The sequence below is a fragment of the Notolepis coatsorum genome (genome assembly GCF_963971535.1).
Source record: "Notolepis coatsorum genome assembly, chromosome: 8".
NCBI lineage: Eukaryota > Metazoa > Chordata > Actinopteri > Aulopiformes > Paralepididae > Notolepis > Notolepis coatsorum.
In genome coordinates, this window is record NC_140172.1 from 66,092,440 (window position 1) to 66,116,923 (window position 24,484).

General features: G+C 40.2%; 1 protein-coding gene across 1 annotated transcript in view; it reads left to right on the forward strand.

The window, feature by feature from the left end:
• The window catches only part of zc3h12b (zinc finger CCCH-type containing 12B), a 38,593-nt gene extending 16,238 nt beyond the window's left edge, over positions 1-22,355 (forward strand). The window contains exons 2-6 of the mRNA XM_084320903.1: positions 5,149-5,866; positions 6,032-6,171; positions 11,371-11,605; positions 13,978-14,084; positions 14,203-22,355. Coding sequence (XP_084177029.1) covers positions 5,241-5,866; positions 6,032-6,171; positions 11,371-11,605; positions 13,978-14,084; positions 14,203-15,620 — 2,526 coding nt within the window. The 5' untranslated portion in view covers positions 5,149-5,240 and the 3' untranslated portion in view covers positions 15,621-22,355. The remainder of the gene's footprint in view (positions 1-5,148; positions 5,867-6,031; positions 6,172-11,370; positions 11,606-13,977; positions 14,085-14,202) is intronic.
• Positions 22,356-24,484: the final 2,129 nt, after the last annotated feature.

The window sequence follows — 24,484 nt, forward strand, 5'->3', positions numbered from 1 at the left end:
ACTCAAAAACAGCATTTTTCTACCTCAAGATCTCGAGCCGTTTTGAGCCTGGCCACCTAAACCACTGCGCCGCGGCGCCGGCGCCTGAACATTAACATGCAGCGGTGTCTTTCTGACATCACAAATCATCACATTTTCAGATGACTCAGTTCAGTGAGGGTGAATATTGTGAGAGGAGAATTGGAAGAATGCGCCAATATGAGAATTAGAGACATATCATATTAATATAAGTCCACATAGCTAGGAAACAATGGTTGTTAGTATCAGTGCATTTCTCTACACTGAGCTGAAATGAAATGATTGCACATAAATTAGGTAAATAAATATTAACAATATTTATTTACAACACATAAATTAACTTATTTACAATTATACATACCAGTGTTTCCCCTGAAAAAGAAATCAACAGCGGTGCTGTGCTGCACGCACTCCGCCGGAATCCATATTTGTGCTGAGGCGCATACAAGCGGCCAGATGGTCTCCCTTTACATTAAGCACCCCCCACAGCCCAAATGAAATTAAATGTTTATTTTTTATTATTATTATTATATATTTTTTTATAATCTTTTTTTAATAGTCTAGTTCAGGGGTTCCCAAACTTTTCAGGCCGGGACCCAGAAAATAAGGCGCCAGAGAGCCGTGGCCCAATGCACATCGTCAGGCATTTTTATTTTATTTTTTGCCAGGCGACCGATTTTTTAAGCCAAATATCACTTCAATCCTATTAAGTTAGTTCAAGTTAGTTATTCATTTAGATGTGCTATTTATGAGAGGGCTAACTTGTTGCAAAATAATAATGATAATAATAATAGCCTCATTAAAATACTATTGTTGCTTCGATTGTTTTCAGCGTTTTATGTGCATAATCTGTTATTTAGTTTGAAATGTTCGTTGAAATAAGTAGATTTTTCATTTTTGTTTATTTATTAAGTTAATATAAAACCATATAGTCACATTTTAGAATACAATAGAATAGAATTTTAGAATACAACTAGAAACACTGTCCTGGCCTGCTTCTAAGTTCAGTGGCCTGACAAAAAAAAATGATTTTTGATTTTAGATTTTTTTGGAAATCATCTCGCGACCCTCCCGTGGCTGCTCGCGGCCCACCTTTGGGTCGCGACCCCGACTTTGGGAACCACTGGTCTAGTTCATAGCAGCGGCGGTCCTAATTCAGCATGCGGCTGAATGCATATAAGGGAAACACTGCATACAGTAGTGACAACACACAAACTATTTACAATACAGGGCAGACAGATTAGATATATTAGGGCTGGGCGATATGGCCAAATTTTTTATCACGATAACATTTCTCATATCGTTCAATATCGATATTTAGTATATAAAAGAAGAAGAAAACGCTGCCATCTTTAATGTTACAGCCCGTCACACTCCAGTTCTCAGGCTGCAGCTGGTTTGAAAGTGAAAGTACCAAAAAAAAGTGGCTGTGGCTCCAGGGGAGTTTAACAGTTCTGGCTCTGCTAGTTTCTTTTCTATCTTTTGGTGCTTTTTTCGTGGACAAACCACACGTGCACCGTCCGTGACTCGCGACTGGAGACTAGCTCTGATAGCACACACAGCCTATGGTGTACAGACGGTTTCAAACTATTTTAAATTAGAAAGCAAACTAAATAAATTGACGAGAGAAAAATAAATCTCAATTTGGTCAGTATTGTCATTTGGACAAGCAAAGCCATTACTTTAAGTCAGGGGTCTCAAACTCAATTTACCTGGGGGCCGCTGGAGGTAGAGTCTGGGTGAGGCTGGGCTGCATCAAATATTCCACAAAAAAAGGGTTTCAAGTATTAAAAAAAGTACAACTGATCCAATCCTCTCAATCTTTAGCAATAACATTTCAGATCTTCAGAACATGAACGGTTCTTCAGAACATAGGCTTCTCAGTGGTGTCAGTGGACTCATCCACAGCTATGGAAATGCACTGCATTTTTTTTATTCTATCACAAAGCTGTTTAATCAAATCATCAGCCAGTATTTCAGTTATTCTGGTTGCTGTGCTATCTGAGGAGGATTTGCTTTTGTTTGCCTTCAAACATGGTCTCCATCACTTCAGTCATACATTATTTTATTATGTATGCATCAGAGAATGGCTTCTTGTGTTTAGCCAAAACCCATGCCACTGAGTGAGGACTTGGTTGCTTTTTCTCATTGTGACATAGATTTAACAATAATTCTGCTTGCAGCTTGACATGATGATTTCACACAGAATTTTGAGGAAAGGTTGCATCAAAATAACTGTTTTGTTTCGTAGTGGCGTTTCAAATTGCCACTCTTCACAAGAGCTATCGTTTCTTGGCATATTAGGCACATTGGTTTGGTGCTGGGAGGATGCACGCATATTTTTCAGTCCATGCCCCTTTGAATTGCAGCGATTTTCACTGTCAACTTTTCTTTTACTGGCCATCTTTGAACATGCCATATTTTTATACTAACTGCCTGCTGGCGAAACTATGCTACTAGCTACATTTATCTCACGGAGATAAAACTGGGAACGAGGTTACTCTACAGCAAGGGTTCCCAAAGTGGGGGTTCGCCAGATGATTTTTTTTTTTTTATTGTTTTTAGGCCACTGAACTTAGAAGCAGGCCAGGCCAGTGTTTCTAGTTGCAGCAGCACAATAGTTAGATAACCTAGGTGGGGAACAACCAGGAGATCACTGCAACTCACACAAGTTTGATCTCAAGTGACTACCTGGTCAAATAAAGGTTAAATTAAATAAAAATCTCTCTCTCTCTCTCTTGCTCTCACACACACACAAAGGGAGCCGCATGTGATTGGTGGAGGCGGGAGCCTTACAAAAAAACTGTTGTTGCTAATCATTGACACATGCTAGCCTGTAATAATCCCCCCCAGAAAAATCTACTTTGCATTTGATATTATTGCAAATATATGCCATCACACACACTGGCATTTAAAGGGTTAGAATTATTAAATGAATATGTGGTGTTATGATCAGGGCTGAAGTTGAATAAAAGATTGTATTTTTTTCAATCTGACATTACAAAAAAACAGAAAATCCATCAAAATCAGTGTTGTTGCTAATTAGGGCTGAACGATTAATCGATTTTTAATCGAAATCGCGATTTGAAATGATGCAATTAAAAATCGCCAAGCCTGCAATTATATATATATATATATATATATATATATATATATATATATATATATATTATTTTTTTTGTATTTAACCAGGAAGTCCCATTGAGATACAAGATCTCCTTTGCAAGGGAGACCTGGCCAAGATGACAGCAATAACATATCTCTCTCTCTCTACTGGTTAAATTAATGTAGAAAAGTAGAAAAACGTTGCACTATAAAAACGAACTGGATAGTTGATGATAATAAACATTTAACTTCATTAGCTGAAGTATTCTAAAATCATTTAAGCCATTCTCCTTTTCTGTGTGTGTACGCGTCTCATATCTGGTCTGACATCAGAGGAGTTTGATAGTATTTACTGAGGATTGCCAGATAATGTTGCTCTACAGTACCTGCAGATGAAACTACCTGTAGATGCGCTGTCAACTCTCGCTCTGACTCGGACCGTTGACAGAGACTTAACCTCGTTCCCAGCTTTATCTCGAGAGATAAAGCCTGGTAAAGCACTACGGCCGAAAGTGTGAATCGGGTAGGAAGTCCCGCCCCTGAAATCACGACAGGTGCTCGTGAAAATGCACTCCCCCCGAATCCTGTCGGCAAACAAGCTAGAACGTCCCGGTCATGTAGCAAATTCTTAAGGCAAAGCCGTTGCAGTGGGTTAAACGAGGAAATATTGTGCACTTCACACGTTTCTATAATTGTTTTGTTGAAAATGTCCGCTGATAACTCCATTGTCTTGTTTTCGAGATGTACGAGCGTCTGCTTGTTGTTTGTTTCACTGGGGACTATAAACAGCAGAACTGGCGGTGCCCGGAAACCGGAAAGCCTGTAGCCGGTATTTCTGTATTTCCGATTCACACTTTAGGAGGCATAGCTTTACCAGCCTAACAGAGACTACACGAATTCCGTGAAGACCCGCCCTACTCTGTCTCTGATTTGCAGACTGTGGGTGGGGGAAAAAAACGCTGACGGGACGCTGAATGTGATTGGACCAGAGTAGACAGACACAGACAGTGGAGCAGTACAGCCGGACATGCAGAGCACTGCTTGCAGAGCAGATAGCGGAGAATTTTGAGGATTTCCTTCCACTTTATCACTCCGGAATCACGTTTCAACCAAGTCACGAACGTAACTAGGGCTGACCTTCGATATTTCTTTTGGAATTCGAAGCTTCGGGGCCGAGATTCGATGTTAATTCGAAGCGTCAAAATAAAATAAAAAGTAAATAATTCTTTTTTACAATATATATATATTTTTTATGTTGTGGGACTTGTACATCACTTTGTTCAATTTTGTCAGTGCTGTAAAGTTTAAACCTTTTTAAATCTTGACAAACTAAACATTTTGCTTTCATGAAATATTGTAAGCCGTCATTTGAGGCTTTATAAAAGCAGCACAATCAACACAAATTTGTCAGTGCCGAGTCTGACCTCATCTTGAATAACAAACAGCATTGCTTGTTGTAATTAACAAAGAGAGGCAGAGTTGATTTTGCAAAAAAAAATTTTTTTTTAAATAAATAAAAAAATATTAATAATTGAAAAAAATTATGCATATTCGAATCCCATGCCCATCAATCGAAGCTTCGAAGTATTTAAGACAGCCCTAAACGTAACGTTGCTGTCATGAGCCTGCGCTATGGTAGCCTACAAGTGATAAAATAAATAAAACTTCCAACTCGCGCAACGACTCGGCAAAAAGTTGCGTGCGGGCCGCACTAACACTAAACTTTGATGTCAAGTAGGGGGCCGCAAAATATCATCCAGCGGGCCGCGAGTTTGAGACCCCTGCTTTAAGTTGCAGGCAAGAAAGACTAGTCGGTCCAAGCTGCCCTGTTGCAGGTCACAATACAAAAAAAAAAAATATATATATATATATATTTTATTTTTTATTATCGACCTTTCATATATATATATATGGAGTAAAAATATATAGCGATAGTTATCGTTTTATCGCCCAGCCCTAGAATATATGTATATAAGATCTCTATTACTAATCAAATCTGACTTCTTTGTTTTTGTTCTGTTTTAGAATCACATAGTGTCTTTGCCGGATCACTGGAAGAGAGAGGGCTTAACTTTGTCCAGCTTGTGGTGGCCGTCTAAGGTGGTGGGGCAAAGCGGATGACAGCATGGTCCATGGTGGAGAAGCTCAAAATGGAAAACCGGCCATGCAGGGAGGACGACGTTGAGTCGAGTGAGGCCCAGCATGCCAGCGGCGAGTCGGAGGATGGAAGCAGTTCAGAGAGTGAGTCGGAGGAACGCCGGCAGCTGCAGGTGAGTGGCGGCGGCTCCAAGAAGAGGGAGCCTTTAGATGCCACCAAACCTCATCGACAGCTCTGTCGCTCTCCATGCCTCGACCGGCCTAGCTTTTCCCAGAGCAGTACTTTGCCAGAGTTTCGTTTCGACGAGACTAAGCCTGGACCGGGGATCAAGCATGCCAGTGACAAGGAGTACCAATCCAAGATGGAATTCGCCTTGAAGTTGGGTTACTCTGGGGAACAGGTGGAGACCGTGCTTAACAAGCTGGGGGCCGCTGCCCTCATCAACGACGTCCTCGCGGAGTTGGTGAGGCTCGGTAACAAGATGGAGCCTGAAGTTCAAGCCGGCGTCGGTACAGTTCCCTCGACGTCTCGGACCCCCGGCGCCAAAGAGACCGTCAGCCTGGAGGCGTCGCAGGAAGATGAATCTGTGGAGGCCTTTGATAACCTCAGGCCCATCGTCATCGACGGCTCCAACGTGGCAATGAGGTAAGGCACTCGCCAGCATCAGTGTACACACAATTCTGCTCAGTCAACCTGTACCTCATGTAGAATGTACTGTACAGCGTGTTCTTAGCAATTTACCTCTAATGGATGTTCTTTCATTACTTTTAAGCAGACATTTTTACAAGATGGGGTTGTTTTGTTTTGTAGCCATGGAAACAAAGAGGTCTTCTCTTGCCTTGGTATACAATTGGCTGTTGAGTGGTTCCTGGAGAAAGGACACAAAGACATCACTGTGTTTGTTCCAGCTTGGAGAAAAGAGCAATCAAGGCCCGACGCCCTTATCACAGGTATTAAAACAAACTCACTTTTAGTCACTTGCAGTGGGGGTATGGTTATAGTATATCCGTTATTTTGTATTTCCTACTCCTGAAATATATATATATATATATATATATATATATATATATATAAGTTATTATGAATGTTCAGAATTTTAGTTTGTTGTATTTTTTCTTTCAATTTTTTCTTTTTAAGTTAAATGCTTTATTGGCACCACAGGCTGACACTGGTTATTGAAATTACCTTTGTGTAGGGCGTGCTGGTGTTTGAATATTGGGCAATAGTAAGATGGATTTTTAAAGACATTCCAATAGAAGCCCTGCATGCAGCGCACAAAGCTGTCCCTCCTCCAAGATGGTCGCCTGTAACCATTGAATGAATCTATAATACATAAGATCAGATAATATATTTCTTTATTGATCCCCTTGAGAATTTGGGTGTCATAGCAGCATGGGGGAGGGGGGAGGTACAGGTATGGGCAGGGTAATAGAAGAAAGACATAAATATAGGCAATACAATTAACTCTGAATATAGAAATATGAGGAAAAAAACGTACACGGGGTGCAGGTGAGGGTCTGTACCCTAACTGGCATGATATAGGTTAATGCTTTTATACCGATCGGGCTGATTTTAGTTTTTAGTGTTCAATACGAATGCTGTTACTGGCAATGAAATAATCAGAAACGACCCCCCCCCCTTTCATGCATTCATGATGGAACATAATACCTATTATATAGATTTGATTTGGGAATAGTAGCGTGTGTCCAGGCAAGAAACGGCAACGCTTATAGTAGGATTCACGTATGAGGCTATAACACAGCCTTTTGGGAATTACCCCAGACCACTCTAAAACATACTTATATTCACCACGGTATAACACAGGAACGTATGGATGAAGAAAGTATTGTATCCATAGCTATAATATAATACAAATTAATTAATATAAAATTGTAGAGTTATAGCTCTACAAACAAGGTGACGCACGCCTATCTTTTAAAGCGTGGCATTGCTACGACGGGCCCCGTCTAATAGCTGGCGCTGAGTGAGTTAAAGGGAATTGGAAACACTAGAAATCAATTGGATAATTCACATTTGCAATTCAAATAATCATGTCACGTTTGATAAGTTTTACAAATTAAAAATATTGAAGTAGCCTAATTGTAAACTATCTGTTTTGTGGGGGCTGCCATGTTTTTGTTGCCATGGATACACACAGTGTCACTGGCTTGATAATATTTCACAAAAACAAATACATGTGTATTGCTGCATCAGTTGCTTTTGCAATATAGTCTTATAATAACAAAATATTAACTTTTTAATTCACAGGCTGCGATACGCTCATAACTTTCATAAGATCTGAAAAACTGAAAGAGAATAAGAGCCTAATATTTTGATCCAGAAACTGCTTCACTCAAAGAAGTAATGAATATGCCACACTTATTGGAATAAATGTCATTGTGCCTAGAAGTTGTCATTATGCTGTAGTAATTGGATAAAAATAAACAATGTGCTGCAGTAGATAATGAACAAGGCAGTATCAGCCAGCTCAGTTTACATTCCACTTAGAGTTAAAGTCGGCTTGCTATTAGTCCAATACTAATCATCACTTAAATCGACTTACGAGTTGTTCCATTAGTCACTGTTGAGAGAGCAGCTCCAGGATTTTTCTCTTGATGACATCATCAGTTAGTCTCTGTGGTATTCAGATTCAAATTCTTTATTGCCTGTATTCATTGTAAGGTATATGATATAACCGATCTGCACCTTTTGTTTACACGGTTTGTTTATTTTTCTCATATTTCATTCAGATCTAATTTTATTCCTATATTTAGGGCTGGGACTTTATCGGATTAATTTCTATTAATTAACTACAGAAAGAATTTAAAGTAAAAAAAAATATGCATTTAATCGCATGACTTTTCTTTATTGTGTAAGAATGGTACCTTTCAAAGGAGACCAGACTCATGCATGTGCTATAAGTATAAAGTATAATAAATCGCAAATTACTTTTTTTCTTAGTCTGGTTTGTTCATAAAAAAATAAGAGAAATTGAGATAAATCAAGAGTAATTTTATTTTTTTCAATGGTCAACTGTTCTGGAATGTACTTGAAAGTACTGCGTTTTACTTTTACCTCGAAAGTGCTTGAGTTTACAAAAGGTCCTTTGCGGGGCGGCTGGGTGGCGCAGCGGACATTGCGCTCGTCACCAACGCAAGAGACACCGGTCTCGAATCCGGCTGTCAGCGTTGCCTCCGGCTTGGGCCGGCCGTCATACTGACTCAATAGACCTGTCTCAAACCCTGCCCCTTTTCTTGATCCTCCAATGACAGCTGTCGCTTACCTCTGACTTCCTCGTACAAACTTTGTTTGTACGAGGAAGTCAGAGGTAAGCGACAGCTGTCATTGGAGGATCAAGAAAAGAGGGCAGGGTTTTGAGACAGGTCCATTGGCAGAGTCAGCGGGAGGGGAGTCGATGGGTGGTAATCTGGTCGTTGTAAACAGCGACTCCTACAGGTCGGTCAGGGTGCCTGCACAGCAAAGACAGGAGATGGCGGGGGCAGTGTGAGCCTCCCACACGTTACACCTCGCCAATGAGAGTCCACGCTGGCAGGTGAAAAGAAGTGACTGGCTGCCTCCACATGTATTGGAGGGGACATGTGATGGGCTTCTATCCAACCTACGACCGGCCAGTGGGGGGCACATGCAAGCAACGATCAGGACAGGGGAGGGAGAATTGGCACGAGAGGAAATTGGGATGGGAGAAAAATCACAGAAAAAGGCGGAGAAAAAGTAGGTAAAAAAAACAAAAAAAGGTCCTTTGCGCTATATATATATACGTGATTATTCCTAAAATTGCTGCACTTTGTTGAAATTGCATTGATCTGTTGGTCTCTGTAGTAGCTAATACTGGATTTTGCTGCTTAATTAAACATACGTATAATGTATATTCATCGATTCACTTGTATACCAAAATTCACATTAAAATGTGATTCATTTAGATTAATTAACTATAAAGTCTCGAATTAATTCGATACAAATTTGTAATCGAGTCCCACCACTATGTCTTTCTGCTATTAGCCTGCCCATACCTGTACCTCCCCTGCCCCCTTCCCAATGCTGCTATGACGCCCAGATTTCCCCAGGGGGATCAATAAAGGAATATTTTATCTCATCTTATATTATTTTATCTTATTCAGCTTTAGCAGGTGTTCATATTCACAAATAGAAATCACGCTACTTTAGGATGGATTTTCTCTATTGAAGAGGTTTAAATGATGGTGCTCTGAAGACTATGTACTGATAACATGCTCTTTATTTTCATTTAGTTCTGTCATAGTAGTGCTGGTAGAATGTGTAAATTTTCCACCCTTTTGACAAATGCAAGATCACCCTCTACTGGCGCTAGGTGGGGTGGACACACACAGGACACACCCTCTAGTGGTCGATCCAAACCATTTCATGCAGGCATATTGAACAAGAAGAGAGCTAGATCCACAAAGAATGGATTGCAAGGAGCAAGTTGCACCCTTACTTACAATTCATTATGAATTGAAAATGGGGGACCCTGATGTAAACAAGACGAAAGTATTTCTCTGGTCTGCAATTGTGTGTATTGAGCCGTACTGTATTGTACCCATTCTGCAATCTGTTAATAAAACTTTCATTCAATCAATCAATCTGCACGGTGATCGATTGAATGAAAATTGTATTAACAGATTGCAGAATGGGTACAATACAGTACGGCTCAATACACACAATTTTTAAGGGGATGCAGACCAGAGAGGGACTTTCGTCTTGTTTACATCAGGGTCCCCCATTTTCAATTCATAATGAATTGTAAGTAAGGGTGCAACTTGCTCCGTGCAATCCATTCTTTGTGGATCTAGCCCTCAGTGGGCATCACGGTTAACTATTAGTTGACTGGGCGGTCAGGTGGCGTAGCGGAGATTGCGTTTGTCACCAACGCTGGAGATGCTGGGTTCGAGCCCAGCTCCCGGTGTTGTCACCAGCTTGGCTGGTCGTTCACACTACAATTGGCAGTATTAGGCGGTGGGGAAAGCTGGCGGGTGGGTCCTGGGCGTTGTGGACAGCGACCCCTACAGTTCGGTCGGGGCGCCTGCTCAGCGAGGGTAGGATCTGGTGAGAGGTAGTGCGACCTTCCACATGTTACACTCTCCCAGTGAGAATCTGAGCTGCCAGGCTGGCTGCCGGCTGGCTGCACATGCGTCGGAGGAAAGCATGTGACAGTCTCCAGCCTCTCGGACCAACAGTAGGGGGGTGCGCAAAAACCAGGAAGGGGGTTGGGAATTGGCATAACGACTAACAGTGGGATGGGAGAAAAATCGGTAAAAGGAGGGGGAAAAAAGATTAAAAAAAAAAAAAAAAAAAAAAAAAAGTTGACTAACACAAAAAAAAACTAAACCATTTTAGTTCAATAGAAATTAAAACTAAACTGACTATATTTTGTACTTAGAAAAACTAAAAAAGTTAACTAAAAACAAACAAAAAAATACAACTAAACTGAATTTAACATTGTCGAAACGGATTGTTTTTTAATCGGTTCATTTCCGTTTGATAGCATTTTGAATTATTCTCTCATTTCCTGATCAGCGCACACACACACACACACACACACACACACACATGGGGCAAACGCTGATATCTCTGTGAAAACGGATCCGATTATCCTAAGACTGGTAAAATAGATTCCTTACCTCAGATCAGATGTTCTCCAAAAAGATTATTCCAATTCCTGATCGCCATTCCAAATATCGATCACGTTTATTGATTCAGCGCTGGGTACTGTAAATATGTATTCCACGCTGTTTTTCCGGCTCGGCAATCACTTGGATCGCTGGGGGACCCCCCCCCCACCAGTCTAATCCAATGGGGTGCAGTTACACAGGGAGAGACGATAGGGGGCGGTATTTTCCCAATGGAGCTCAGAGAGAGGTTGCTGCACTAGCGTGAGCCTAGATTTATGAAATATGAATTCAAATAGCTAATAAAAAAAAAAAAAGACAAAACAAACACTATAGCGTTGCTGGCATTCAACAGTCGGCATGAACTAACGACATAAAGCGTCCGTGGCACTCAAAGTGTTAATACATTTTAAGGGAGTAAATACCCCCATCTTATTTGTGTGGAGAGACAACATGATAATGAAGTGGTAGGTGATATTAAAGATTACTTGAAATATCTTGCAGAACAAGAAATCTTGCGCAAGCTGGAAAAGGAGAAGATCGTGGTTTTCACTCCATCCCGGAGGGTTCAGGGCAGGAGGGTGGTCTGCTACGACGATCGCTTCATAGTGAAGCTGGCTTGTGATTCAGACGGAATCATTGTGTCAAACGACAACTACAGGGACTTGCAGAACGAGAAGCCGGAATGGAAAAAGTTCATCGAGGAGCGTCTGCTCATGTACTCATTTGTCAATGATAAGTAAGTCACCTTCTAATCGTAGCGTTATACTATAATTATCTACAAGGCCTAATTCTCAGGATTCTTCTCACTATTGTAATTATGGGATTATAGATCCTTGGATGGTATGTCTTGCTGGAAAATAAGCTATTTAATTATTTGTCATTCCACACCAAAACTTAGCATATGTTTTTTTATTTTTAAATGTAAAAAAAAGTTTTAAAACAATGGATAACTCTGGTTATATACTGGAAATTTTTTGAAACTACTGGAGAAATGTATGCAGTGATTCCAATGCAAAGTGCTTTGTCCTAGTGCTAGGGAAAACGATATAGAAATTGAATAATTAATTTATTTTAGACTTTTCAATTCCAATTTTCAATCACCTGGCATCACGCCGATCAATTCTAACCAAGATCTCGATAGTTGGGCTACTATTCAATGAGTTGTGTTTCAGTCATAGAACGTCTTCACTGTTTCACACTGAACGTGCCTGAAAATACAAAGCGATGTCTGTAAACAAGCTATTTTGGTACAGTTATACTTTATTGTGTGTTTGCTTTAGAAGTCTCATAGTTCCTCTTCACTCTCATTTCTAATACTCTGAGTTTCAGGTCATGAATGTGCTGAAATAAAATAAAGACACGTCTTACTATGTGAGTGTCAGTGTTAAAAGGACATCTTGGTGTGTTTTAGGACATTCTTTGACTTTTGGAGCTGTCCCAGGGGATTTTATTGTAGATGGGAGGAGCTACAGCCAGTCAGAGGGCTGGACAGTCACAACTCGTTCAATGATGCCCAATTTACAAGATCTTTAAATTGATTGGTGATGATGGTGGAAAAATAGGGTTTAAGTCGAAAACAACATATTCTTTAACTGTACATTCAAACAGAATATGATCAGAAACTTGCTTTAGTGTTTGACCGTTTGACTTGAGCAGTAAAAAAGGGAAACTGGCATGGAGAGATGCAAGTATGTTTGATCTCAGTAGTGGTATATATAGTCAACATTTACACAAATGGACCATTTCCAAACATATTCTATTAGACTACAGAGCATTCATAGCAGTCTATTTTTATAGTCATTGTGAAGGGTTTGTCTGCGTTTCCTTTATTGTCTGACCCTTTCGCTCTGATCATGTCCATCTATTGACCTTGCATACATTCTTTCCATTCTGTCCGAGTGTACAATAAGAGCTTGTTCAATTAATTTGACAATGAAAAACATTCTAATCTTTGTCCTTTTTTCGCGGTGGGGCAAATTTGTGTTTTGAATTAAAGGTAGAATCTGTAATGCCGTCAAAAAGTGATCTCTTGGCCAAATGGCCCCTCATGAGTCATGATCCTGCACTTTGTTTATTAATCTCTATTTGTTTTGATCTGATGTGTGTGTTGCAGTAGAGTGGGGATAGGGAATAGGTTGTTTTTGCTGGCCACACCTCAGAAGTCAGTAAAGTAATTAACATTAAATTAAAGTAATTAACATTATAATAAATTATTACATAGCTATAATATATATTTAGGGGGCGACAGTGGCTCTGGTGGTAGAGCGGTTATCTGCCGCTTATCAAGGTTCCCGGTAGGGCTGTACCGAATAGTTAGAAGCTTCAAAGCTTCATTCATGAGGTTGACATTCAAATTCTAAATCGACATTCAAATTCTTATTTTTTTATTATTATTATTATTCGATAATTAAAAAAGAGAAATTATGTGTATTCATTCTGTTTAAATCAATGGGGTTTTTCTTCAGTTGCAGATAAAGATTAGGCTACACTAATATTGTAGTATTATACTATTATAGTATATGAAAAATAAAATAAAATAAATAAATAACAAATAAATTAAACAAGTCAAGTAGAAACATCACAATAAATCAAGAACAAAACTAAAACACCTGAAATCCAAAATAAAATGTAAAATAAATAAATAAATGCAACACTCCCAGACATACCCCATGCGAAGGTAAGGAAGAATTCACTAAAAACCTAGCAATAGGAAAAAAGCACCACAGGCAATGTGGAGGGGAGAAACCTTAGAAGGGCCATTCAAGGGGGGATCTCCCTTCTTAGATTTCGGTGATAGTAGTGTTGCTATAAAACAGGCGAAACAGTTGGTAAGTATGTACATATACGTGTAATGAAACACTAAGTACATGCAATAGCAACTGGGGTACATAAGAACATTTTGAAAGATTGAAAATAGAGCTGATGACGGATCCATTTGAGGTGGGGTAGTATAGCTATATAGTGTTCATTTCTCCAGACCTCTCTTGGCAGAGCCTAAGGTATGGCCAGCAATAGCAACCTATTCCCTATCCCCACTCAAGTGCAACTCTCACATCAGACCAAAACAAAAAAAAATACTTTTAATTTAACAATGACTTTTCCCTCTAGATTCATGCCACCCGATGATCCGTTGGGCAGACATGGTCCAAGCTTAGAGAATTTTCTTCGCAAGCGTCCCGTCGTTCCAGAGCACAAAAAACAGCCTTGCCCTTATGGTAGGTTGCATAATGTCAAGTTCTGAAATTATTTATTTATGTAAATACACGTCACGTGTCAGTGTTTTGTACCAGTGTTTTGTATGTATGTCACCTATTTTGCCTTTTCTTGAAACAGGTAAAAAGTGTACATATGGACACAAGTGCAAGTACTACCACCCGGAGCGTGTGAATCAGCCTCAGCGGTCTGTGGCTGATGAACTCCGGGCCAAGCTGTCCGCAGTGAAGACGCTGAGCGAGGGGGCTTTGGCCAAGTGTGGTATCGGGCCAGCGACTCTAAGAGGAGATATCATCTCTGAGGTCAAACGTGTGCCACCCAAGCGGCAGTCCGACCCCAGCATTCGGGCAGTGGCTTGTGAACCGGAAGAGGGGTTGCTTTCTGCCGCTAGGAAGCCTGAGGCAAATTCTGTGCCTTCCCTTGTGTCTGCTCTCAGCGTGCCCACCATGCAGCCCGCCAAGAGCCACGCGGCTGGTGCCTTGAACACCAGATCGGCCAGCAGCCCGGTCCCAGGATCACTGCAGTTCACCCACAGCTCCCTAGAGCACATGTCCAGTGTACAGTACCCGCCCATCTTAGTCACCAACAGTCACGGCGCATCCGTCACTTACGGTGACCAGTTTCCCAAGTATGACTCTGTGAGTGACCATGGATATTACTCCATGCATAGCGACTTTTCCAACATGAGCATGAGTAGCATGCACAACGTGGACAGTTTCTGTAGCATGGAGCATGAACACGGCGTGTTTCAGAGAAATCCCAGCCGTTGCCCCGAATCTTGCCTCAGCCATTCGAACAGCGATTCGTTCGCTTCTTACAGCGAGCGGTACCCGCGCTCTGTGGGCGGTAGCTTAGAGGAGAGCATGAAGGTTCAGCAGCAGTCTTCTGCACAAGGTAGGATTCATGCTTTCTCTCGTGGATTTCACCGCGAGGCACTGACCAGGGTTCAGAGTTATGGGCCCGAGGAGCCCAAGCAGGGCCCCCGTAAGCAGTCCGTGTCTCATCTGGCACCACACCTTCAGCACCCGGCGGTCGGAGCGAGGTCCAGTTGCCCCGGGGACTATCCCATGCCTCAAAATGTCCTCCCATCTTTGTCACAGCCTACACGCTCTCTTGGCATGACGCGCATGGACAGCATATCGGACTCGAGGCTATACGAAAGTAACCCGATGAGACAGAGGCGACCTCCGCTGTGCCGCGAGCAGCATGCGAGCTGGGACCCTCTGCCTCGTGGCAGTGAATCCTATGGATATCATTCGTACCCACTGAGCAACAGCTTGATGCAGCCGTGTTGCGAGCGGGTCATGGTCCGCAGCATGCCAGACAAAATGGAGCAAATTTGGCATTCGCCATGGGAGAGGCCGTCTCTCGCAGAACACCAGGAGCAGCGTGTCATCCCGGAGCACCAGTACCAAACGTATCGGAACCTCTGCAACATTTTCCCTGCTTACGTCGTCCACTCGGTCATGGAGAAGAACCCTCATTTGACGGATCCACAGCAACTCGCTGCCGTCATAGTTACAAAGCTGAGCCACTGAGCGATTTCAAAACGACGGGGTGTTCAACAAGTAATGGATGAGGCAACCTTAAAATGGTAGGCATGGCAACGTCGTTGCGAATTCTGGTGACAAAAGCCAGGGAGATATTTAAATGAGGACTTAAAGGTTATTGAGCAGTATTTAAGGCACTTGTTTCGTGTTGCTGCATGTGCAACTTCACATAATGCCCTCAGGAGTTAATATTTTTTGAAGTATTTCCAGTGATGCCCAGCCTTTTGGTTTTACACAGCTAAGTCTACCTGCAAGTAATTTGTCCTCAGTCCAAATCTAAGATAAATATGTGTCACTTGTTAAATAAAAAAAAATGTGTGTTTTCATATTGAACACAGTGCATTTCATATAGGGAGGTACAACAGTAACACCAAAATGAAAACCCGGTTTATAACATTCATAAAGCCAAAACAAGAGTTTCATAGCAGTTTAGTAGCACATTAGAGAATGCTGATTCAGCTCTTAAATAAAAAGTCCCCTTGATCAATAGGGACTTCACTATTGCACAATTGATTAATTTAATCTTGGCATAAGATGCATGATTAGCAAGTTCTCTAGCTAGCTAAAGTAACAAAACTATTTGATTATCAAGTTGTCTAGCAGCACAACGGTGCATCATTCCAATTTAGCTAGCCAACTGATAATGTTCACTCAGCAACATATACTGAATTTGGTAGACTTTCCAAATGTTATCACATTCTGGGCATCCACAATGATGGCATTAATTCAAAGACTATGTAATTAAGCCTGACCTAAGAGTTTAATTGCCATTCATGAATGTACCATGTAGCTGTTCTGAAGCTCTTGTTAAGATGAGTGTGTTATGGACTGTAAAGAAAATTGCTACTGGTAGCTTAAAGGTCACGTATTATACTCCTTTTCAACAAGTTACTACAGGTCTCTGAGGTCCCCAAAACATGTCTTTTGAAGTTTCTTGCTGAAAATACCACTCAGATTATTCATTCTAGCATGCCTCTGTCTATACCCCTCTTGTTTAAGTCCTGTTCTCGACAGGATGTTTCTTTGTCTGTAGCATTAAATGCTAATGAGCTGCAGCTCTGGAACTATGTACGAGTGATCTCCGCCCGCACCTGGCCCACGAAATTCAGATCAAACCGTCAAACTAAGCATTGCAGATTAAATATGAGGTAAGATCCAGCAATTGCATGCTTTGCTTCTCGCCTAAAATGCTGTCGGCATATTTTAGATAACTGTTTGGTAGAAAACGAAAATGTTGCAAAATGAGCAAGCCGGCATTTTTTACTTGTGTTTTTTAACATGCACACACACGAGTGAAGGACCATGAATTCTCTATGAACTTCGATTGACCTATGACGGGAGAGGCGAATCTGAATGGCTTGGACCTAGGCAGTCCAGAAAAAAATATTTCACAGTCTGTGTGTTAGTAGACCTATCGGAGACCCAAATGTATGTGCACAAGCACTGAAAAGTGAGTTTTTTCATAATTATGTGACCTTTAACTATAGATATTTCTGCGTGGGTCTGTCACTGCTATATAAATACTACTTGTGACTTTTTTGTGCAGTGATTTTCTGAGATAAGACGGAGGTAGTGTATACCTCAGAGCATGGACTTGACAATTAATGGCCTTATATCTGAATGACCTCACGCTTTAGTCATTGTCTAATGGGTTTCAATGAAAATCTTTATTGTTGAAAACGTTCTCCTTTTTGAAATGTAAAGCACTAGCTAAATATCTACAGAGATATATTTTCTCAATCTCACTTAACATAGCTACTATTTTGGTAGAATTCTTTGAGTGTGCATAGCAAGCCAAAAAGGGATTTGACTTGTACAGCTGTGCACACATCTATGTACATATAACATACATGAAAATTGAAAAGCCATGTTTTCAACGATAAGCTGCTCAAATAATGCCAAAAAATTTAGAATTTGTCTAATGTTAATATTCTACCAAACTCTTTTTGATTTAGAAGAATATATTGATTATAGTGGGAAACTTGCATCAGTCTGACTTAAGACATTCTTATGTTTCACATGTCCACTGATTTTATGCAATCCCACTATGTGTAGGATTTTTCAATTCATAAATCTGTCAAATTTGTCATGATGATTCTATTGCTTACTAAAACAAGATCTGACTCTCAAACTTTTAAACTCCATAAAAATAGTAGCTCCATTGAGTTTGAATTTGCTATGAAATTTTGGAATTTGTTTGCTTTATTTAATTAGATTCATATGGAAATAATGAAATGTAATAATGAAAGCTACTAACAGAAGAAATCAGCTGATGGGTGCACATGGTTGTCACGATCACAATTTGACAGTTTGGGCATTCGTCAAAGACTAATTGTACAATTCTGGTCTGGGCATACATTATGAAACATTTGGTTTATGAATGTAATATTGAATCGATGAAGTCTCCTATTGAAGACTATTTGAGAAGAATAGTTTTCAATAATTTTGAAGATTAAAATAGATGATGTATTACAAAACTGACACAAAATCAAACTGAGACTAACAATACTAATCCCAAAGTTGCAGACAAAGGGTCCAGACCTCACAGCCCAGTGTTTTGCCTCATCCTATCTTCAATTACCTGTCTTATCTTGTCCAGGAGGTTTTAGATGTTGCCGCTAATGCTAGCTATTGTTAATCAAAGGCCCTCTTTAATGAACACTAATGAGCATTGGCTGTAACATTTTGGTAGATAACATAGCAGCTCTAATGTTTGGTAGTTAATGTTAGTGCTAATGCTTGCTAACAGCCAAAGAGGATAGACGCTTTGCATTGTGGGATAGATGAAAAAAAAAAATCTGACTACAAACATAGAGGCAACCATACTTAACTCATTCCCCGCCGGGAATTAGTCGGGGCCCCGCTCTAGCACTGCCACGCTTTAAAAGATAGGAGTGCGTCACCTTGTTTGTAGAGCTATAACTATATTCTATATTATAGCTATGGATACAATACTATGGCCCATTTTACATCCCCTATCTATTGTTCAATATGTGAAAAATAATGAATTTTTCCATCCATACGTTCCCGTGTTATACCGTGGTGAATAAAAGTGTGGTTTTAGAGCGGTCTAGGGTAATTCCCGAAATGCTGAGTTATAGCTTTATACTTCAATTCCACTATAGACGTTGCCGTTTCTTGCCTGTACACGCTATTATTCCGAAATCAAATCTATATCATAGGTATTATGTTCCATCATGAATGCATGAAAGGGGGGGGGCGGGGGTCGTTTCTGATTGTCAGTAACGGCATTCGTATTGAACACTAAAAACGCTTATCAGCCCGATCGGTACAAAAGCATTGCAGGATCAAGCTAAAATTGACGTCAGATTCCAATTGTTTGATCGCCATCTGGTACATCCAATGTCCATTTGGTCCACGGCATAATCCACCACAACATATGGATCAGGGATATTTGACGCGCTTCAATGGAACCGGGAGAACCGCTCGCCTTGCCCCATAAGGAAAAGTTAAACCGGAGACATTTGGCCGTTCCAGAGGCCAAGATACAAGGTTACAAAGGGTGCTCGATACCGTCGTCTAGCTGGATGCGGCCAGTATTGCACTTTGGCGACCTCAGATTCATTCCCTATGGTAACACCAAGGTCCCTGGATGAATAATGAATAAAAATATTGAATAAAAGGAAAAACTATCAAATAACGAGTATACTCGTTGGCGTTCAAGCGTCGGCTCCCAATAACGAGTAAACTCGTTGTTGGCGGGGAATGAGTTAATGGACTGTCCTAGGTCATAGGAAGAGCATATAATTAACTTGTGTGGTATTTCCCTTTTTTTTGAAGGGGCTTGTTATTTAAGCCTAACTGGTCTCATTGGCAAAGTGCTTCAAAATGCATTTGTTTCCTTATTAATGCTGAGGGACAACCAAGGTAAATGGATAGATATATACATGTATTTGAATGTTGTATTGCCCAAATTAATTTTGGGTTTTACTGACTTTGTGTGTATTTTTTTCATGAAATAAGCAGGTCGTGTCGGGCCTCTTGTTTGTTCATGAGAAGGTTTGACAAACTGCCTAAATGTTTCTTCCTGCGAAACACTCAGATTGCAAGGCTGCCGTCAGGGTTGTTTCTAGCATTAGGCTTAACGTTTGTGTGCCACCCTTGTCGAATCCGCCTGTGACGTCGTCGAATTGACTGCGTTCACGCGGTGGCCGCTTTGCTCTCATGTCACACTCAGGATGGGATTCTCAGAGTGTGATGTAAGAGCAAAATGGTCACTGGCTGTGTGAATACAGTCAATTGTAACAGATTGCAAGAACAAATTAAAACTTTTGGAAATGCACAAGAAACTTGGGAGACTTTGAAGAATTTATTCATACTTGTAAATGTTGAACAAAATATAATTTGCTGGTTGGTAAACCGTTTTCAATCGACATTTATGCTGTATTTGACTTAGTATAATGTTTTTCCATTGGAGAAACTACCAACATTTTGGAAATGAATTCATTCAGTTGAACCAAGTCTTTTGTTTTCAAGTGATGGATGATTCTTTGAGCTGAGAGTAGTCTGTGGCCCATGTGAAATAAAAGTACATGGTTTGTCTTTCTTGTAATGTATCGGAATAATGGGGGGCCAAAGTCACAATCAAATCATCTTAATTCAGTAACCAACCATACCATTTATGCCTCCAAGTTGTTTGCTTTTTTTATTTTTTATTTTTGTATCCACTTTTTCTCTTTCTGTTTTTCTCCCATCCCAATTTAGTCGTGCCAATTCCCCCCTCCCCTGTCTTGATCGTTGCTCGCATGTGCCCCCCACTGGTCGGTCGTAGGGAGGGTTGAAGAATCTATCGCATGTCCCCTCCGATACATGCAGAGTCAGCCAGCCACTTCTTTTCACCTGCCAGCGTGGACTCTCATTGGCGAGGTGTAACGTGTGGGAGGCTCACACTACCCTCGACATCTCCTGTCTTTGCTGTGCAGGCGCCCTGACCGACCCGTAGGAGTCACTGTTTACAACGACCAGATTACCACCCATAGACTCTCCTCCCGCTGACTCTGCCAATTGAGGCCGGCCCAAGCCGGAGGCAACGCTGACAGCCGGATTCGATACCGGTGTCTCACGCGTTGGTGACGAGCGCTTAGACCGCTGCGCCACCCAGCCGCCTAGTTGTTTGTTGTTTGCTGTTTTGTATGATCATTGCCACCAAACCATTCAGATTTCACCTTGATCATACGCCACTTTCAGTCCAAACGACTACTGTATCATCTTATCACGTGAGAGATTTGTAATTATCCTTAACAAGAGTATATTTCTACCTTGCTCAAGGGTCAGAATAAAACCTGGAATGACGGCTCCTCCTTATTTTTTTAAGTGCCACAAACAAACTAAGCCACAAATGTCTAGAATTGACTTTTGCTTGTTGATACAAATTGTATCTCTTACTTGATCGTTAAAAAAAGAGAAAAGAAAATAACAAATGTATAGTATCAAAATAGTTTTATTTATATAAAGGGAGAAAAAAAATCAATGCCATAATGTTTGTGACACTGTGTGTCACATGGGAGTAGCCCATTGGTATGTATGAATTCTTACTGGGTACAGTAGTTTATTTACAGGGACATTTACATGCAACATGAACGTGCATAGATACCCTGTGTGCAGCTGTTATAGCATTGTGTCCTCTGAGTATATATATATATATATTCACACATGTATGTATATTGAAAGTTATCTGTAAATGAACAGTGCATTATTAAAGTTGTTAAATCATGTTAATTTCTGTGTTGTAACCTGTGCACCTCGCTTAAGTGCAGTTATTTCCTCTAAATTGACACACATCTGCTTTACGCTATACAAGTACTAACGTGTTTTTTAATATATTGCACACTAAAAACACAATTGTTATCGTAGGGCGACTGTCGAACATAATTGCTTGGGTTACAACACAAGGGTTATCATGGAATAAATTATCTTATTCTAAATTCAGTAAGAGAGGATAAGGATGCAATTGTAATTCAAATGTAAGTTAAGTGTAACGTTAAAGTTTTGACGGTTGATTTAATGAATAACCCTCATGTTGACAAATCAGATTTGTGCTTGTGAGTTTACTTTTATAATAAATAATGTGCCACTCACTATAGCAACTAATTGATTTTGATGTTCCGAAACTGGTTTCCATTGTTGTTTAAAATTAACTCTTTGTAACCTTTTTGCTGTGAGTCTGGCTTTCTGGAAATTAGGCTAGTTCCATTTACAAAATATTTGTGATGACCTCCGAACTTTAGGTCAGCCAATTGTTGAATTATGGCCAGGACCAAAAGGGATTTTCAATGTTTAGCACTTATGATATGATTGGAGTCGCTTGTTTTGATTGTTATAGTATAACCAGGGCCTAAGTGATTTTTTAACATGTGGTTTTTCTCAAAAAATCTATTGGGCAAAATGTTTTAAATAAATACAAAAATAATAATAAAAATGTAAAAAGAAAATTAGATTACATGAAGTATTTCATACAATGAAATAATGGATTACATCACAAACATTCATTGTTTCTTATAATACATTAATAACAAAGTGAAATTTAAGAATTAGTGCAGGTCTCATCCTTAAACCTCATGAACTGTCTTGTATTGTGCTTGCAATGTAAATGGTTGATAAGAATGAGATGGTTTAGTTAAAGTTTGCTTTTATAGACCAAAAACATACAGAATAGACTATTTGGGTCTGTGGGCTCAAACAAAATGTAAGTCTTTATGACAAAATGTGTTTCTCTTCATGAATAAAATATAATTCTGTTCATTCTGTTTTATTGTTATACTTAATATGTTGGTTAAGTGAACTATAAGAACAGCGATACCCTGATCTTAAGCCTTCATGACATCTGAATTGAGAAAATATAAAGCAATATTTTATCTTGTATATTTATTTGACGGTACATTTACCTGAGTTGATGGCACATTTGGACTCGTTTTACCATCAACATCAACATTACATCCCTGCTGGTATGTTTATTCACTGCTAGCATTCTAAGCCCCCACCCCAACTCTTTATTGATAATTGCACATATTAAAATGACCTTGTAGGATTCTCTGGGAACCAAAGGATGGCGAACAAGTAGCTGGTATTTATTGCACGCTCTGCACTCACTCCTTACAACAACAACAACAAACACACAAAACAGTAGCAGTTAACATTAACACATTCGGGGCCATTGGGGCCTGTCTAATCCCACTTTGAGGCCATCTTTTCATTACAAGTTTTCACTGTGCGTGAGGTTGTTTGTAGAGCTAAATCTATTTTATATTATTGCTATGTGTCCATTGTCAATTGACAGTATAAACCTTCTCTTCAATATGCCATAAAGAATATTTTTTTTCATCAATATGTTCCAGTTTTATAGCGTTGTGAATATGAACTATATACCGCAATGTTCTGGGCTAATTCCTGCAAAGCTAGTTATAGGGTGCTAAGCTAATGACGTTAAATCGATTGGCGTTTCGGCCCTACACAAGCTAGAGTTAAACTCATTGAGGAAATGAGAGAATCGATTTTTCAGCCCGCTTCTATAGCGTGCATAAGTACACATATACTATCGATAATCTAGCGTTTATTTGAAAACTATTCATAAATAGGCCGACAAATGACAATGTGTCTAGTGTATACGAGAATATTTCAATAAATGCCGTTTATGGGGGAATCTTTCTATTTTCCGGAAATTTTCTAGAGAACGATAGCTTTTCGAAATGCTATAAAAAGGATATGAACCGATTTAAAAAAAAATCCGTTTCGACAATGTTGACTGCAAACAAGTCATTGATAAGCAACGGGGAGATTAGACACATAGCCATAATTTAAAACATAGATTATGCGTTTTTAACGCTAACATTGAAGTGGGTGGCGGCATTCAGGGGTAAAAAGGAAAACACGGCCGGCATCAAAAGTGTTAAGGATGGCGCCCAATCACGTATATGTACGTGGTTGGCCACGAATCGGTTAACACATTGGGCGCCAAAGACGAGTTAATTTGTTTTTGGCCGTCATGCGTTGAGCGCCAAAGACGAGTAAACTAGTTTTTAGATCCTTTTTTCTTTTATTAAATTTTCTTATACATTACAGGTTCACGGACCTCGTGTTACCATAGGAAATCATTCTGAGATCCCTAGAGTGCAATACCGGCCGCATCCTGCTAGGTGGCAGTATCGCCCACCCTATGAAACCTTATTTCACACTGTGTCACATCTAATTTTGTCCGGGCGGAGAATTTAGTAAATCGCTTCATCCGATCACTTCGAAACGCGTTCAGCACATTTGAGGCATATCTTGTGCCACTTCATGTCAGGGACCAGATGGACATCAATACTGGAAATCGCAATCAGACAATTCGAATATTCTTTTTGGATTAACCCCGATCAAAGGTAAGGACTATCTGACATCAATTCCACCTTGATCCTACAATGATTTCATATCGATTCAGCTGATCAGCGTGTGTGGTGTTCAAAATGAACGCCAAAATTCACACCCTATAACTCAGCTTTTCAGGAATTAGCCCGGATCACTCTGAAACTATACAATATTCACCACGAGATAACGCGCGAATGTATACATGAACAAATTTGATACATGATCAAATGACCATAGTATATCTCCATAGCTATAATATAGATGTAGCTCTGCAAACATAGTGACGCACAGTGAAAATAGGCAATGGAAAGCTGGCCCATTGACTACAGGATGAGGATAATAGCTGGCACTCAATCTGGGCGGCTAGGTGGTGTAGTGGTCTAAGGCACTCGCCACCAGTGTGGAGACGCTAGGATTCGCGTGTTCGAATCCAGCTCTCCACATTGTTTTTCAGTTTGGCTGGTCGTCCGCAGTAATACACATTGGCC